Below are 18,213 nucleotides of genomic sequence, written 5' to 3' on the forward strand. Positions count from 1 at the left end.
ATATACTGTGATTTTTCTCTTTCTAAGATGCATGATTTTTTTTTCCCATTTCACTTTTTCTGGAATCAGAGTGCATACAATTACTTTTTGAGAAGACTTCCCAGCTGCCAAGCAAAAGAGAAAGTTGTGATGGAAGGAGCATTGCCCGCTCATTTGAGAACTCAACCATGCTGACAATTTCATTCAGCTAGATCATATTGTTTTCAGATTACATTAAAATGGTAGCCCTAAAACGAAGTCACTCTACGTACAAAATGTTGCTTCCGATACTCAGCAAAGTAATTACAGTAAGAAGAAAGTACCAACATTCTTTATGAATAGAACATACTATTCTAAAGAATAAAACAAGCATAAAGATGTCCCAGATGAGGGTTGCACCAAGTCATCGATAAAACCAGAAGGTGCAGTGTCAAGAGAATGAAGAAATAGAGTTTCAAGAAGAAATGAAGGACCGCTATTGTCAAACCAGGTGGAGAGATTTCGTCAGGTGAGGGTCCATTACTGACGTCAGCAAGGCAGAAGGCTGGTCATGGTTAGGAGGATCTAGGAGATCAGCAGCCAGAGGTAGCAAATAGAGGTAACTCTCGAAAAATTTGAATGTCAAAGAGGAAAAAAAAAAGAAGTGAAAAGTAACCAGAAGTTGAGTACAGGAGAAGCTTAAGCATTGTTATAAACTAAAGATAAAGACCTGTGAGAGAAAAACAATGAAGATACATGTGTGGAAGGAATAAATAATAAAATGCCAACCCAGAGGAAGCAGGAAGTAAAGGTCATGGAGATAGGTAAATGGATTTTCTTGAACATTCTTTGAAATTGGGGAAAAGGTGGTAAAGACATGGTACATTTGGTAGGTGCGTGCGGATCCGAGTGAGATCATACCTGACGTCTTCAATTTCCTTAGGAAGGACAGGAAATCTTGAGAATGAATTGTGTTGCCAGAGCTCAGTGAGAGATGCAGAGCTGGGACACGGCCTTTTCCGGCTCTCTCACCAGCACACCCAACTGGAAGTCAGAGGGCAGAGGAGTGCGGACAATCTAGTCTGTAGAGATCAGCCTTCAGAGCACAGACAGGACAGACAAAAGCCAAGAAAAGGAATAGCTAGCCCAGGTAATAAGCTGATGTGGAAGACTGTGTACAAAGATGGCCACAATAAATTCCTGCTTTCTTCCCATAGGTGCTCCTTTGCAATATGACGCTGCCACTCTGTTCAGGAAGGGTGGAGTCTACGTCCCTATCTTTGAATCCAGGCTGGCGTGTGACTTGCTCTGACTGATGGAATGTGGTGGAAGTGAGGTTCTGTAATGAGGCCTTGCAACTATTCCTCTTACTCTCTTAAAACACCAGCTGACACGTAAGGATGTCTTCTTGAGGATGAAATAGCATGTGGACAAGGACGTCCAGCCAGACATGTAATAAGGCCACTGTGAACCATCTAGCCCCGATCAATCAGCCAGGTGACTCAAGCCACACAAGTGACCTACATAAGACCAGTTGTTTTAAGTCATTAAATTTGTGGTAATTTTGTTATGTAGCAATAGATAGCGATACATCTGGACAGCATGGGCCTTAGAGAGGATGAACTAAGAACACTGCAGCTTCCCTTCTTATCCCTATGAGGTTGGGGTATGTAGTAAATAAACTACATATTCAAAAATAGTTTTCCTTGGTATTAGCTCTACAAATAAAACAATAATATACAAATACTCCATATTTTGCCTAGAGAAAAATATAACGACATTCAAGAACAAGTGAGGAATTATGATGTATGAAGTGCTGCTTACCCCCAAGGAGAAGAGTGAAAATGTCGCCATGTTGCTTTTGAAGAGTCCTCATGAAGCCTAAGGGATCTTTTTTAAATTTCAGGGCCTGTCCAAAGTAAGGAAGCCAGCCTTTTATCAATGGAGGCTCGCCAGGTCTTCTATAAGAAAAAATAATAATTATAAAAAGTAAATTTAATAAATTACATCATTCTTATTTTCATACATGTGGGTTATTAATCCAGTCTAGAAGTGGACTGGATGAACTGCACAGCTTTTTTCCTATTGTTTTATTCAATGGCTCCTATATAATCATAGAAATGTGTTTATTGAGCCTCTAGTATGTGTGGCCCTGGGGTAGACAGTTCAATTCAGAGCTTTTGGTGAGTAATTTTGTAAAGAAATTTTATATTGTAAGGGCCAAATGGCTGGCTGAAATGACAGATATATTCAGTCAATATTTGTGTCTGAGGGTTCTTGCTATGCTCTGGGTGTTAGATGTCAGGTGTTTTAATGGCCATAATAAAGTTCTTTGTTATCAGATATCTATTCGACTGGAACTATGTAATTAGAAAAATATCAATTAACAATCTTTTCTTAGAAATGAAATTTTTTTTTAAATTTTCAGTTACAGTGTCCATTCAATGGGCAATTAGTAATCTTGAAAAATGTTTTATGTTATTAAGAACAATAAAAACATCAACATCGTTTCCAGGAAGTATATTTTGTTATATTCTTTTATGAAGATTTTTATTCAAACTACCAATGAATAGAAATATTTGTTAAATTTTATAAGACTTTTTTAACATACGAAGCATGTTCAATGAAACACTGAAATACTATTAATTAAAAAACAAGTTTCTTCCTTTTTGACCTATATTCCTAGCAAAACTGGAATTCAAAATTTCTTCCTAGTCATTTATTTGGTGAACTCAATCTGATTTAAAGTAAAAAAAAAATCAAAGCCATTTTATCCTAGGAGGGATTAAAACAAATATTCGAGAGAACTCTGATGATTCTCTGTCCCATCTGTGAAGATGACATACTACAAGCAGACCAACCCATTTTGATTAATCACAAGATATTACAAGCTCAAATCTAATCAAAGATCAAGATTACGATCATACTCAACGTGGACTTTTATGTAGTTAGATTAACCCTATCAGAAGCTTTTATTTTCCCACAACCCAACATGGGAGACTTAAACTTAAAAAATAAACAGTCTGGGATGTGATAGAAATAAAGAAAGTATATATCAGAACTTTGTTTTCTGTTTTTAAAAGACAATTTATCTTTATACTAATTTACAAAAGGGATGCTGCTGTTTAAATCCATATACTTAGAAACAGGGAAACGAGAAACATTGCATAGAAATGTATATCTTGTTCTTCACTCCTTTTCCTGTTATTTTCTTGAATGCAAATTTTAGCAATGCAGACTCCGTTTTTTGAGAAATACGAGTGTACCAAGACAATATGGTAACAGTTACTTTTATAGCCAAAGATTAAACAAGAAGAGCTTGCACATATGATTGTAGAGTAAAATCTCCAAGTTAGCAACTGCCATAGCACACAGGCTATCAATCAATAACCCTTTCAAAATTTGCAGGCGATCTAGTTTACAAAATTTCTGTTCAATATATTAACTCTCTTCCTCGGTCTACTTTTACTCTATTTTGTTTAATGTTGCATGAATGTTACAATGTGACAAAGATTTTCAAAGGCTTTTTGTCATATTCTAATTTAATGCAACTAATTTCATCCTCTACGTTCTGTCTTTTGGTCAAAAAACTGTATTCTTCTTGGGAGTCAGAAATCCAGGGTATCGGTAACTTAATGTTCAGAGTTAGGGAAACACATTAGGAAGCCATTTTATTGTCATAAAGATGAGAGGGTCATCATTTCTTACAGCTGTGTTCATTTTGGCAGCAATAAGCTTAAATCTATTAAATACCATGTCACAACTTTGCATATTTTCAGGAAAAAATATAGTGCTAGTTCAACTTATGACCCATAGAAGACAGATAACAGAAATCTGTCTTCATTAGTACATTTGTAAAAATTATTTAGGGAGAAAAGACATTACCATAATGATCTAGAAAGGCCTGCTGACACTTGGTGCAATACAAATACTGCTATTTGTCTCTCATGCTCTGTGACTTTGAAAATGAAATACCCACTGCCCACTGCTGAGTTAGGGGACAGGATGCCTAATGCTTGTTGGAGATTATCAAGTTCCGAAGTTTAAAGAAACAGGTCCTGAAGCAATGATGGGTAATTAAAACAAAAGTAACGAACAAACAAAAACCAAAAAAAATCCGTGGTCCATACCCCGTCTTAATCTCACCCAAACAATACATACTTCTCAAATATCCTCCTTACTATTTAAGAGACTACAAGGGCACATCTCAGAAATTATACAAATTAAATCTTAGAGAGGTTCTCAATGATTAAACCCAAGTTCTATACATAAACCATTGCATCAAAGCTTGCAATTTCTTCCGTACAGGCTGTGGAACACATCTTGAAGTTTATGCAAAATGTCAAGTATGGTCCAAACTTATATGGAAGCAAATAGTGGAGAATTCAAGTGTATAAAATGGCTATAAAATAGAAAAGACATATAAGATATTTTTCTTTAGTTAAAAAGAAGCATATAAGTTGAACGGAGTGGATCAACACCAAGTACTTGGTTTCTAATAATAAGTAAAGTTTGTCTTTATGCCACACCTTTAGTTAAATAAATAGGTAAAAGATTTGGCTAGTGACCTATAACATATTGCTCCCATAGACATTTAAAGCCCAGCACCTTCCACAGCAACCTATACTTATACATTTTTTCTTTTCTATTTTTCCTGTGATCATTCTAGGCTAGTAGTCCAGGTTACTGAAACAACCTCGTAAGTGTTGAGCAAACTTTGTACACGTACACCAGTTCAGGAAAAATGAAGGTATGTGTTCATTAAAAGTTTTTAAAGACATAAGATATCTGTATCAGGTCAAGTAATATCTCTAAGAGTGCCTTAAAAATTTTAAATTTTTCCTAACCAGTAAAGATTTTGTCTGTGTGATTAAAATTTCAGAAAGTACACAACTGATGCCTGGCAGTGTCTGATTATAATATTGACCTTTTGAATAAACTTTATTGTTGAGCAAGGAAATTTTGAAGCTGCTCTGCTTTACTTTTCCTTGACTCACTTTGGAAGCTACTTAATCAGAAAATGGAATTTGCCTCATAGTTCCTCTTAGAAATGTATTCCTGAAATAGTCTCTATTTCTCCACACTTCCTTGGCTCCAACATGGGCATGTAGATACATATAAATGTCCTCGCAACTCTTGACACACAAGAATCAACATCTTCTTCAGGATATTGGGAAGAGAGGACCTCTTTGCAGGGCTATGGATGGAAGATCCCAAAAGAGGAGGAGCATGTGGAGGACATGGCTGACCCTTGGCCACCAGCAGTGAGACCCCAGGTGGCACCAAGGAAGTGCAGAACCACACGCCTTATTTTGCTGGGAAACTAGGCAGGAATTAAAACCAACAGGGGCACTTCAGTAATGGGCACAGGCTTGGAGGACCGTGTGAAAGCCCTGGCCAGGAGGTACCTCTGGGAAGTCAAAAATGACCAAAGTGGACATCCATACAATGGGACTCGCTAGAGCAACAGAAAGGAAGGGGAAAGAAGAATCCAAAACCTCTTTTAATATTTTTACCGAAAGAGACTAAATTTAAACTAGAAGTGACCGAACTATTTTTCACTAGAAATATTCAGTGTGTTCTGCAGAAATAGGAGCTCAGGAGAAATCTGAGTTCAGTTATAGAGGAATAAAGTCACATTTCTGCACACCTGACTCATACTGGGAAATCTGAAATCCAGTACACTAGCTATGTAGATGCTCAGTTTTATCATAAAAAGAGAATAATAATATATACCTTAGGGGTTTACCGTTTGGGCTAGAGTATTTGAAAGTAGCTGGTACATAAAGCAGGGTTAGTTTTCTCTACTATTCATATATTGTAAGCAGTTGGACATAGTGGTTTCGTTCACCCATTCTCTGGCTGAACGGTTTCATTTGTCAACCCGCCCTGCTCATCTCTACCTTCTATGTAGTTGCTCAGGTATGAAGGAAGAACCTCTCCATCCTTTCAATTATTAGCTAAACAAGGTTGGTAAGTACCCAGATACACATGAATGTATAAGACTGGATGCGGGGACCCTTTGCAAAGGACCCTCTGGGTACTGAAAGGGGACCCTGACTTCAGGTGAGCAGGCAAAAAGACTCAGCAAAGAGCTGACCTTCTCAGGGAAAGAACTATATTTAAATAGTGTCATTGGGTGTGTCTGGTTATGATAAGGTTCTCTGGGTATGATCTGGTCTAAAAGATAACAAAATTTCTCAGCACAAGATACAAACAGATATTTGGGGGTTTGGGGTTCAGGAGCAAGAGAAATGAAGAAAGGGAGTGGAAGGACAGGGGGCAAAATCGCAAGGCTACATCATGGTGAGCTGCGACCCTGTGACAAGGACAATGACAGCACTAACTGGGATGGGAGGAAGCTTACAGGAACAGAAATGACCAGTCTTCATCTCTAAGAAGTTGTCTGCTGGCCTGGGAGCCACATGGCCTTTTTTATCTCAAAACATTCCGTAAAAGTCTGTTATACACGCCACACAAGCTTATGTCAGTGGTAGTTGAAAAATGAGGGGATTTATTTAGTGGAGGGATGTTACAGGGTGGAGGGAAAGGCTCAAGGACTTCACGAGCAAGGGGCAACACGCAGAGGGAAGACTGGATGCGGGGAACCCCAGCTCCTCAGCCTGCTTTGCAAAGGACCCTCTGGGTACCGAAAGGGGACCCTGACTTCTCGCGTCCTGTGGGACAGACACTTCGACAAGTTTATTTGAAGTATTTGTATACTAAAAGTACTTAGATGTCAAAGGCCATCGTGACCTCAGCAATGAGAGAAGTCGGGTCAGTTGCAGAGCTGCTCTCTGAGATAGGAGAGAGAGAGAAAAAGGAATTACAGTCAACGTCTGCTTCTCTACCACTCTGAAGTCGGTGTAAGAAGTGGGGTCAAGATCATTAACGAGACTCAGCAGAGCTCCTCCAGGCACCAGAGACTGCTCTATCAAGTCAAAATAATGAAGGCCTTGGATCGCCCCAGTATTGTGACATTTGCTGAAGTGATGGAGACAGAACAAACGCTCGATCCTGTCACGGAGTATGCCAGTGGGGAAGATGTTCGATTAGCGAGTTGATCACAGCGGCATGAAAGAGGAGGCCCGGGGCAAATTCTACCAGGGTCGGCTGTACAGTACTGCAACCGGAAGTTTACTGCCCATGTATGTGAAGACAAAAAACCTGCTTTTGGACGCCGCCTCGAACATCAAGTTTATAGACTTTGGTCTTACCTTTGGCTGGATACCTGTGTGGCAGCCTCCTTATGTCGGCCTGAAACTCTTTCCAGGGTCAAAAGTAAGGTCTCCCTGAGGCGGATGTGCGGAGCCCAAGACTTACGCACTGGTCAGAGGATCATTATGTTTTGGTGGACAGAACTTTAAGCAGCAGGAGGAGCGGGTACTGAGTGGGATAGACCATTTCCCTCCTACTTGTCCATAGAAGGGAATTTCTCATCCTCAGTTCCATCAAGAGAAGTGCTTTAGAGCAAATCGGGAAAGTTCCACGATGACTGTGGCTCATGAAGATGAGGAAAGAAAAGCTTACACCGAGCCACTCCTTTGCCACAAGGACCCTGGTGGACTGAGTGATGATTTCCTTGGGCTCCACAATGTGAGGAGGGGTGGGGAGAAGCACGGATGTGAAAATTATCTGCAACTAAGAGACACTACGGCATGCTGTATGACCAGAGTGCATCCATATTTGCTTTCCAGAGAAATTTGTTCACAGTATACTTTTAAGTAACCACAGGCACATAGCAGATTATTATTTTCCTTAAAAAATTATGTGAATATAAATTCAAAGAGAAAAGTCTGGTATGCTTTAACATGCTAATGGTCGTTACTTCTGGGTGGTGAGATTATGGAGGTTTGGTTATTGATATCTTCCAATTTGCACAACATGAACATACAGCTTTTGAAGAGTACTTGTCATTTATTTTGTAGCGTGTCTTTCAGTTTGGGTCGTCTGATGGTTTCTCATGATTAGACTGAGGTTGTAACATTTTTGGAAAGCATCCCTTACAAGTGACGTGGCCATCTCGGTGCATTACTGTTTTTGAAAATTTTTAAAAATGCTATTTTCGTATTAACATGAAAGCCATGTATAGAAGGCACAGTCTTCTAAAAAGTAGATAATGGCAAAAAAATATGCTCTATAAATGAATCAAAGGCTGGTTCTAAAAATGAGAGCAACAGTCCCAAGGTGGGTGAGTGAAGAAGCCACCTGAGAGTCACCATAAGGACGAGCAAGACCCACCCCACTGAAAATGAGGAGCCGACACTGGAGGTCCGACTCTAACTGTGCAAGCGTGGACACACTGTGTCACCTGGACGCTCCATTGCTTATTCCGGGTCCAGGTGACATGTTAATGAGGCAGGCAGGGTTGGTTTCTGTGATAGCCAAGGGAGGGAGGAGGTTTCTTCACAACTGGGTGTGTAGCTGCCAGACTGTGACAACTGAGGGCCCTGGTGGTCTCTGCAAGGCTCCACTCGGGAGAAGAAGCCTTGTAGCACAGAGCACACTGCCTCCACTCACAAAACCCCGGGGTATCTTGTGTACAGGTCAATCTTTCCCCCTTGTATATGATAAGTCACATATTCTTCAGGACTCTCAATTCATATGTTGAACATAAATGATCTGCTTAATATTTGTTTACTAGAAGAATCGGATTTACGCAATCTCTTTCCACGATGACTGTTAATCCAACTCTGCCTAGAAAAATTATATAATTCATTACCGTAAGTAATCTCTATTGTACCCTGTACTTAACCTTCATTTTTTTTCCCCAGTCCTACAACCTTGCAAATCCACTGGTGCTGTGTGACTGGCATCTGGTATTCCCAACCTCTGCCTCACAAAGAATAAATAAAAAATCCCTAGATTAAAATGCCACTTTTCGGTCTCTCAATGATTCAACTATCTGCTCTTTGGCAACTCTAGAAAGGTCCGTTAACTTTGAGAGTCATAAATAAGGCCTTTACTCTTGAAATGTTTTGGCTCTATGAGGATGGCCATTGACTTACAACTTGATTTAATTTCCCGGTGGCAAAGGTATGCACTGTTCAAGCACTTTTGATCAAAGCACTAAATGTAATGGTGACGTAAAAGCAAGTGATGCTGAATGGTCCCAACTTTCTCCATCGCTGGCATGGAATCAGAGCAGAACCAGTACGAACATGACGAAATATATCTTCGTACCCTAGAGCATAACTCTGCAAGCCATCTTCCGGTTGAATCTTTCGCCGTCAGTTCATCTCTGCGGTTGTGTGATCTGAACAAAGCTTTGTCTGTAGAATGTGCCTCGTAAGCTCTAGTCCATTAGCAGATTTATACTAATGCCTTGATCAAGTGAGTGATTTGTAAATGCTTCTTTGGATAAGAAGCCAAACCACATCCATGCAGGATTTCACGCAGAGAAGTCTATGACTGAGCTTTTTTTTTTTTTCCCTTAAAACTGAGAGAGATGCCCAGGTTGGCACCACGGAAATAATGTCAAGGCATGTTCTGAAAAAAGCTATCATTTAAAATTTAATTGAGTCTCAAGCCTGCCTCACAAACAATGAGTGTACCACTGATGTACATTTCATTATGAACTTGACCCTGGGTAAGTAGGGCATAGTTCAGGCCCTCATCAGTTCTCACATGCTTTGCTGCAACAGCCTCCTGACTAGTTTTGCCACACTGTGTGGCTCAGATTCCAGGCTCTGCCAACTACCACTGGCTTAGTGACTTTGGCCAAGTCATTTAACTCATCTGTACCTCAGGTTACTCATCTGTAAAAAGTACGTACTACTGTACTTTCTTTACGTGAGAATTAAATATGTTGATGAATGCAAAGAACTGAAGGCAATGACATGCACATAGTAAGCACTTGAAATCTTAACTGTTCTTACTGTATTATCTTCATTATCTCTATATCACGACCTGGAATCATCTTAAATACAAACCTATTTATGGCTCTCTCCTGATTTCTCTTTCCTAAATATTTTCAATAGAGTACCATTTCTAAAGATATTTTTTCATTTGCTTTCATACTTCCTTTGTTTGCCTAATTTCGATTTTAGTTTAGGACTGCCATACGGGATTTGCTGGTCAGGGAATGGGGCACCAGAATCACAATCCTACTTTGAGAGTAACCATAACTTTTCAGGCTTTGTATTCTCTGAGCGAACACTCTCCAAGGAACAAAAATGGCTCAGATGAGCCCTGGATCTTAGTAGAAAGCCAGTCAAGAACGTTTAAACGGCCTAGACATTTCTAAAAGAGGGAAATCGATTCATAATTGAAAGTTATTTCAACTTCTTAATTAAAATAGAAAAACCATGCAACTGAATTTGTAATTTCTGAGATGATCGGTTGCTAATTTATTTTACCGTCAGGATTTGATTGGACTCCATGGAAGAGATATCAATTCCATTAACTCAGCATTTCTTGCATTTGATTAAATCATTTGATTTTGAATGTTTAATCAAAAATCAGAACATACAGTTTTGTGGAAACTAAATTCTAACAGAGGACTAGCCCAGAAAGCCTTGGTAATGACAATATAGAGATCAATGCCAACAATATATAAATGCATAGCCAAGTTATCGATGACATTTCATCAACCCGAGCCAATAAAGAAACAGTTCTAAATTTTAAAGGATAGTACTAAAATAATTAAACAGCTTATCAGAACCACAGGAAAAGGAATTAAAGGGTACTTTGGTTTGCTGAGATGGGGAGCTAATAAAAAGCCTAAGGACCATATGTTACATCTGCTTCATAATGCAATAATTCATAACTATATTTTAGTACTGGATAAAATATTAACATAGCATAATAGTATCTCTACATTTGTAACACAGTACACAGTACTGAGAGAGGCAACGTTTGAATCTTGTCATGAGTAGGAGGGCTTTTCAATAGGGAAAATCCCATTCTTTTCCAAAGATTAGCTGGTAATTTTAAGTCACTGCATAAAAGGAGTGTACAACTACTTCAGGAAACCCATTATCATTAATAGTAAAACACGGAACATAAAAGCCACGGTGTTATGTTTATATATGGAAAGCACTAAGGTCTGTAAATCCTAAAATTCTATTAAAGATCACCTTATACATATTTTAAACATAATTCTTACAGTGTCTTTTGCTTATGCTTCCTCTTCCGTGCATTCTCCCACTCGCTTTGTGAAATCAATTTTCAGTGTTTAGACCATAATCATTACTTAGGTAGTGTTCAATTACTTTGCTTTTGCATTTGTCTTGTTTTCTCTGTACCCATCACTAATTCTTCTCAATCTTTTTCAGTACTCTCTAAAATCTCTCTCAATATGGTCAGACATATGGTCCTGTAATTTTCATATAGCTCCTCTCCTATTTTCCATCCATTTTTCTTTGGTCCATTTAATGAAAGACTTTCTTGACTTTATCCTTATTATAGATTATTTTATTTTTATGCTTCAATTTCTACTTTCCAAGAGTTCTTTTGTGCTCTCCAATTATTCCTTATAAATTGCATTTCATTCTCATTTTATAAATGCGATTTCTTCTCTTATCTCTCAAAATTGTTAAGTATAGTTCTTTTTTTTTTCCTGTCCCTGCATGCCTGTTTCCTCCAAGTCTCTCTTTCTTTTTCTGTTTCTTCGTTATGGTTTCTTTCTTTCTTTATTCAACGTCCCATGATCCTTAGCTTCCTTTCACATTTGAAGATAAGGCTGTGCATGTGTCAGTGGGGCTGCTGGCCTTAACCATATCGTGATTGGAAGGGGACCTTGTCAACTCAATGACTTAACAGAACTTAAGCATTTGGTTTAAACTTAGGTGTTATTGTCAATTTTCATACCATTTCTATCTATGAAAAAATATATTTTTATTTTCATATTTTCTGAACAAAAATCTCATCTTTAATGATTTTGCTGGAACAATCTATATGACTTCTGCAGTATTGCATAAGTAGAACAGGGTCCTCAAACTGAGAGTTTTGGGAGACTCATTGTGTCTTTTACAAATAAGATAACAGAATCAGAGAAGTAAAATAACCTGCCCAAAGTCACACAGCAACAAAGCAGCAAAAAAAAAAAAAGAAATCAGGGACCAGTTCTCCCGACTTCCAGTCCAATGATTTGTTTTCTCTGCACTACACTATCAAAGAAAGTCAGATACATGTCTGGGTGAAGGGAGAAGGGAGTCCTGACTTTCTGGAATCAAAATTTTCTCTTTCCTGACATGTTCTATACTTGCCTTGAGCCCAGGGGTGATAATCCTATAAAGTAAATAAACATAAGATGTTATCTCCCACAGGGCAACTTCTGTGTGTGGCTAAATGAGCCAAGATGAAGAAACACTTCAAATAAAAGACTCAGCTGGAATAACATAGCAAAGAGGCTGCTTAGCTTGAAAGGGAGTCTGGCACATGGCCACTGTGATTCATAAACTATAATGTAATAAACTTGTATGAACAAAAATCTAATTTCCATATTCAACGCTGGTTACCTGAATGAGCCATATGAGAGCTAATTTTTGGAAACAACATTAATTCTCTGGAAACAAAATGAGCCACTTGATACCAGCCAGAGTGTGGTAGCTAAAGGGTTTCAGATTCTCTAACCCTCTGCATTGATATCATTCTCTGTCTCCAAATTGTGAGAGGTATCTCTAGAAACTTCTTAGATTGAATCTTAGTCTAGTTTACCATTTAAAAAAAAAAATCACCCTAGTTGATTAAAGTATAATAGAGGGCTGAGAATTAGGCATCTGAAGCAAAAATAGAAAAAAAAATGAGGACATTTGAGTCTCAAAAAGTTTTCAATACCACCAACTCAGTTATCTGTAGCAAAGTGTCAGTAAAATGTAGTAATGAATTTGTGGCCCCGACATTCTTAAAGGCTAGAACTAGCAGTACTTACTCTTAAAGTCTCAGACAAATGAATTTGTACCAAAATCTCGATAAAGCCTTGCAGACAAGGAATATGAGGATCTGAAATCCCTTAAACGTAAATTTTTAAGGAAAAAGCTTAAGAGCTCTGTTAAATTGTAGTAGTGTTCAAAAAATCCACTCTTCTTCCCTGGAGGAGCATTATTTATTGACGCCCAGTGAGGCCAGGCTTAGCCATGTGACTTTCTTCGGCCAATAAACTGCAAGCAGTGTGGCTCATGCCACTTCCTAGCAGAAGCCTTTTAAGCCAATGCACAGCTTCACTATATTCTCTTTCTATTGCTGTGAGTCAAAAAACATCCCACATTGAAAATTCTCTTTAATGAAGAAACTGTAATGAAGACAGTAACTCATGGTGAACACAGAGACTGCACAAAAAATAAATCTTTCAAATGTAAGCCACTGAGTTCTTTGTACTGCAGTGCAACCTAGCCAAAAATGACTGATACAAGAATTAAACAAAAAGAGATTAATAAACTATGTGGCACTTTGCAGACCTCACACTGATTGCAAAATAAAAGTGTTAGTATATTCTCTCATCATCGTAGACCAATGTTTTGCAAACTTTTGATCCGATGTGTATGTTATGAAATAATATACATAGACACGTATATCTATATGGACATGTAGATATAACTAAAAGTCACAAAATGACATTTACTCAGTATGTGTGATGTACTCTGATATTTTCTCTTCTATTTTATTTTTTTGAAAAAATTTTTTTGGAACACACTAAATCCATTTCAAGTCCTACTAATGGGTCACAACTCATTTTCCTACTCTCTACCCAGTGTCTACCTTGTTGAATGATCCCTAAATGTGTTTTCCCATTATTTTTTTCCTCCCATATTTTAATTCAATAGTTCTTGGTGCTGGATTCACCATAGAATCACCAACCAGGAAGATTTTTTTTTAATAAACTAACTGCTCCCTAAGAGATGGTGATTTATTTGGTGTGGGCTGAAAACCATTATTTTAACAGTTGAGAATTCCTCTGTTTCCTTCTCAGAGAAAAGCAAGAGAAAGAGCCACTGTTGCACAGTGTGGCTAAGGCCTGGAGATGATGCATTCAAAGTGACCCGTCCCTGGGAAAATCAGCAAGATTTTAACCTTTTGTTTTATATCCAAACTATAGCTAGCTATAGAACATTTTCAAATGAATTGTGGCAACATTTAATTATCGACTTTCATAGAAATCATTTAGATGTATATATGTTTTATACTAATACGCATGTTTTCATTCCTGAAAATCTGCCACCTTAATTTGACCTCCCAGGTACAGAAGAGCCTGCAATTGTCTCTTATCTGGTCACACAGTTCCTATTAGGTGCCAATGATTTCAAATGCATTTTGCCTACTCGTAGCAATCTTAGCTGGGTCATCCATTAATCAGTGGATCAATCAATTTATTAATCCAAACAATTACTCTGTACTTAATTTGTGTCAGGCACTGGTCTAGGTGACAAGGACACAAGAAAGAATAAGAGACACAGGATTTGCCCTGTGAAAGCTCAGTGTTGATGGAGCTGGGCGTTAGGTATATACAGAAAAGATAACTAAGATACACTATAATGAATATAATGATGGGGGTTATTATGGGTCACGTGCTCTACCTTATAGTTCACTTCTTAGTTTGATTCATTCTTTTTTCTAGGAAACGTCTGTAATTCATTTTTCCTTATCATGATTCTCTGTTGAATTTAATACCCTAGTCTATGCATCCGCTCTTCTTCCCTGTATATCTGGTCTCCAAGACCCTCATCAAAGGAACATTGCTGCTCATCAGAAATACAATGATATTTAATGGTTGTACCTGTCCTGGCCATGTAAAATTATGCTCAAATCCTCACATGAACCTGCAGCTCCCAGAGTGGTTTGTTCACAATCCTGTAGGATGTACTCATCTTTTCGACATTTTTTAACTTCAGTGCTCTTTAAGTGGTGTTTTGATGGTTCCTTTCTCATGGATATCTCTGTATCTTTGTTAAGTAGGTACTTTGAAGATTTAATTCATCCTGCTTTGTTCTAGCTTCTGCTAGTCACTGGCACCTTTGTGATAATTATTTCTCTTGTGATATAATAATATTCATGTCACAAGAAGGTGACGTTAAAGGTAGTTTAGTGAGAGGTGTTGGAATACTTCCCTACATTTGATCTAGAAGATACTGTACATCTTTTCTTAAAATTTAAATCTCCAAAATGCATATTGAAATTTCTGCTGAATCAGATATAGGAAGTGATTAGTAGATTCCATACTTTCAAACCATCAACTGTCAGCCTCCCAAAGTGATCTGAGGCTTAAAACTATACTATGAATGATACCTGAATGGCAATAAACATTAGCATCAGCCTCCATGCCTGCGCGGTCTAGAATCTGTGCATATGTTTAAAATAAATTACTTTATGGTTTATTGAATTTCAAAATAAACAAGGACATAAGTTGACAGAGACTTCTCCCTAATAATACCACTCCCAGAATAAAGATATATGTTGGATGCTCGACATGGGTCAAGTTTATTCAAATTGTGTATCTGTTCCTAATAATAAAATAAAGCAAATCGGTATAACTAGATGTGTTAGTATAAATTGCCTTACTGTCCTAAAAATAATTAGAAAGAAAGTCATAGTTCATTCACACATAGAAATATTTCATTCTTTATGCCACAGGTAAAGTCATTTTCTAACATGGCCTGGCAAAGGTTTTTTAAAATGTGAATTATAATGGCTTTTTAATTTGGACCTTCGGAGAAACTTATCATTCAAAGTGCAACCTTAGAGCAGCACAGAGAATTTTCTACGTTTGGCCTCCGCGGGGACTTTCCTCTAAGTGAATATACTGTAAACCGGAGTGAGCTTGGGCGTTTCCTCCACAGCGCACTGTGGGGTTTGGCTCAGAAGAGGCCAATGACCCGTGGAACCTTTACAGTTTTCACTGGGCATATAAAATGGAATTGCAAATGCTGATGTCTTAGATAATAAGACATCACATACACAAAGGTGTATGTGAGGTGAGGGAACACAGGGGAGATGAGGAAGAGCAGAGAGACCACCCTCCATGCACACCAGTCACCTGAGCTTTAGGAAAATACTACTGGAGAGTGTTTTTGGTGGTTCCTTCATGCTCCAAAGCTGCCTGGCTCTTCTGAGCAGGTTTCCTCTCCTCTGACAGCACAAGGAAGATGCGGCTCATTCTCTCACTTCACAGCCAGCAGCAGAGCAGCCGCAGATGGAGAGACCCTTCTCCCCCGGTGCTATGCCGCACTGCTTGACCCACGAGGTCCAGTCTAAGGCTGAAGCTATTTCCACACAGTAAAATGGTGTGGCCGGGAGATAATCTGGGGGAAGTGGATGACCATGTTGAGACTTTGGAATTTAAAACAAATGTTGCAATGCTTTCCAAGAACGAGGTTGGGGACCTTGGTAGCTCTAAGTGCACAGGGTCTAGACTCCTGGTTTCCACCTACTCAGTGTATACTCTTTGGGCTAGATCTCTATATCTCCATTTTCTGCAAAGTAGGCCTAGTAACACCTCCTACCTCCTTGAGTGGTTGTGAAGATCCTACGGTATGTATAAAGATTTAGTAACACTCAAGTTCAAAAGAAAGGCTCTCCCAATGATAGCCATTATTGTGAGTCGCAAAGAGCTTAACTTGAAAATTAACAGGTGAGACTATTAAGATATAGATATGCTGATGACTTGCAACCATCCGAAAATTACAAAGACCTAAAATATAAACCCGGGCCTCATGATTCCTAGCCTACGGTTTTTCCAAATTACTGATATTTCCCAAAGTTAGTTCTTCAAAGACCACTAGCAAAATTTTTAGCCATATCCATGAAACACCTGCTCACACTATTTTCTTAGTTTCTTTCTTTAAAGTGACTCATTGATATTGGATAAATGCATCACTACCATAAAAAAAGATAGAAAAAAATCAAAACATTGTTATTAAATTCTAGTTCTAGTCTGCTGAGAGCCCCAAGCCCAGAGCCTGTTGTTGGCTTAAAAGGAAGATTAGAGATTGCTACAGGGAGTACAGACTGGGTCCTCAGCTTAAAAAGGTTTAAAGCAAACTGCAAAGGGTTAACTTTCTCACAAGATGATTCCATGTTGATGCCTTACGACCACGGTAAGCTCACGGGCTCATCAATGCACTTTGGGAAAGGCCGTGTCTCACATACACTGTGCTGCCTCCTGGACAAAGGCTCTGAGAAGCCCACGTAAGAGAAGCAGAGGGAAGGGAAGGCCTCGCTTGCCAAGACACCAGTGAAGTTTCTCATTCACCACCGTATCTCAAGGTACTAGGTAGGAAAGAGGGTTCTAAATGAGGTCGCAAAATCAAAGATTAAGCCATTTTTTTTTTAATGCCTACAGCACCTGGTCTTCCTAGGTGGTCTCCCATCCAAGTGCTAACCAGGCCTGACCTAGCTTAGCTTCCGAGATCACACGGGATCGGGTGTGTTCAGGATAGCATGGCCATAGACAGATAAAGCCATTTTAACAAGTCAGAATTTACTGAAGACACTAGGAGGAAAAAAAAGCCCAAATGTAAAAGCCTTTCATACAGTGCTCAGAATTTTTGTTTCTGAATTCCATTTACTGACATTAGAAAGTGTCCCCGCTTGGTGCCGTCAGTTTTATAATAGGGTGATCTCACAACTGCAATGTGACTGGGGAAATTTTAAGCCGCCATCAACTCATTAAACTTTAATTTAAAAACTCAAAACTGAAGGCAAATCACCAACAGTGAAAATGCACAGGAGCCATCTGCGTCAGATGCATCCCTGGGCCCAGAGCAGGGCTGACTGCTTTCGGGCGCCTTGCTATTGAAGATTTTGATTACACAAGTTTGGCTTTTTATAAAAAGCAGTGTAAAACAAAAACAAAGACCAATCAATGTGAGATCATTTTGGTCAATCTTCAATAACAGAAGGAAGCAGATAAAACAAGTATCTAAATACTTTCTGGCAAAAGAGTCAACGTATTTTCCCATCGCCTGGTTAGCTTTGCCTTTTTGTGTGTGTGTAAGGCCTAGAACTAAAATTGGTTCTCTAGAAAGAGAGCGATAGGTTTCAAAAACTTCCAGTTTAAAGTGCTGCGGCCAGTTAGGATCCATTTTTCCTTGGGGGGAAAATCTTTAACATTGGGGTGTAAAAATTTTGTATAATGTGGCAGACATTTGCACTACTCCATGACATTCCTGTTGGAAAGGATGTCCAAAGGATGCCTTTTTCTTCCTTAAATGTCCAGTACTCACCAAATTCCTTTCATTAGTAGGGCTCAAAAATGTATGTATGAGGAAGAGATGCCTAAACAACTAGATTAGGTTTTAAAAATCTATATTCATCGTA

General features: G+C 38.7%; 1 protein-coding gene and 1 pseudogene across 1 annotated transcript in view; both read right to left on the reverse strand.

Annotated features, from left to right (window-relative positions):
• Positions 1 to 18,213, reverse strand: part of CYP7B1 (cytochrome P450 family 7 subfamily B member 1) — a 154,037-nt gene that overhangs the window by 28,549 nt on the left and 107,275 nt on the right. Inside the window, exon 2 of the mRNA XM_039841749.1 lies at positions 1,783 to 1,919. Within this exon, the coding sequence (XP_039697683.1) occupies positions 1,783 to 1,919 (137 nt within the window). The remainder of the gene's footprint in view (positions 1 to 1,782; positions 1,920 to 18,213) is intronic.
• LOC120585652 (uncharacterized) lies at positions 17,228 to 17,346 on the reverse strand (annotated as a pseudogene).

Source organism: Pteropus medius, unplaced genomic scaffold, assembly GCF_902729225.1.
Source record: "Pteropus medius unplaced genomic scaffold, Ma_sr-lr_union100, whole genome shotgun sequence".
NCBI lineage: Eukaryota > Metazoa > Chordata > Mammalia > Chiroptera > Pteropodidae > Pteropus > Pteropus medius.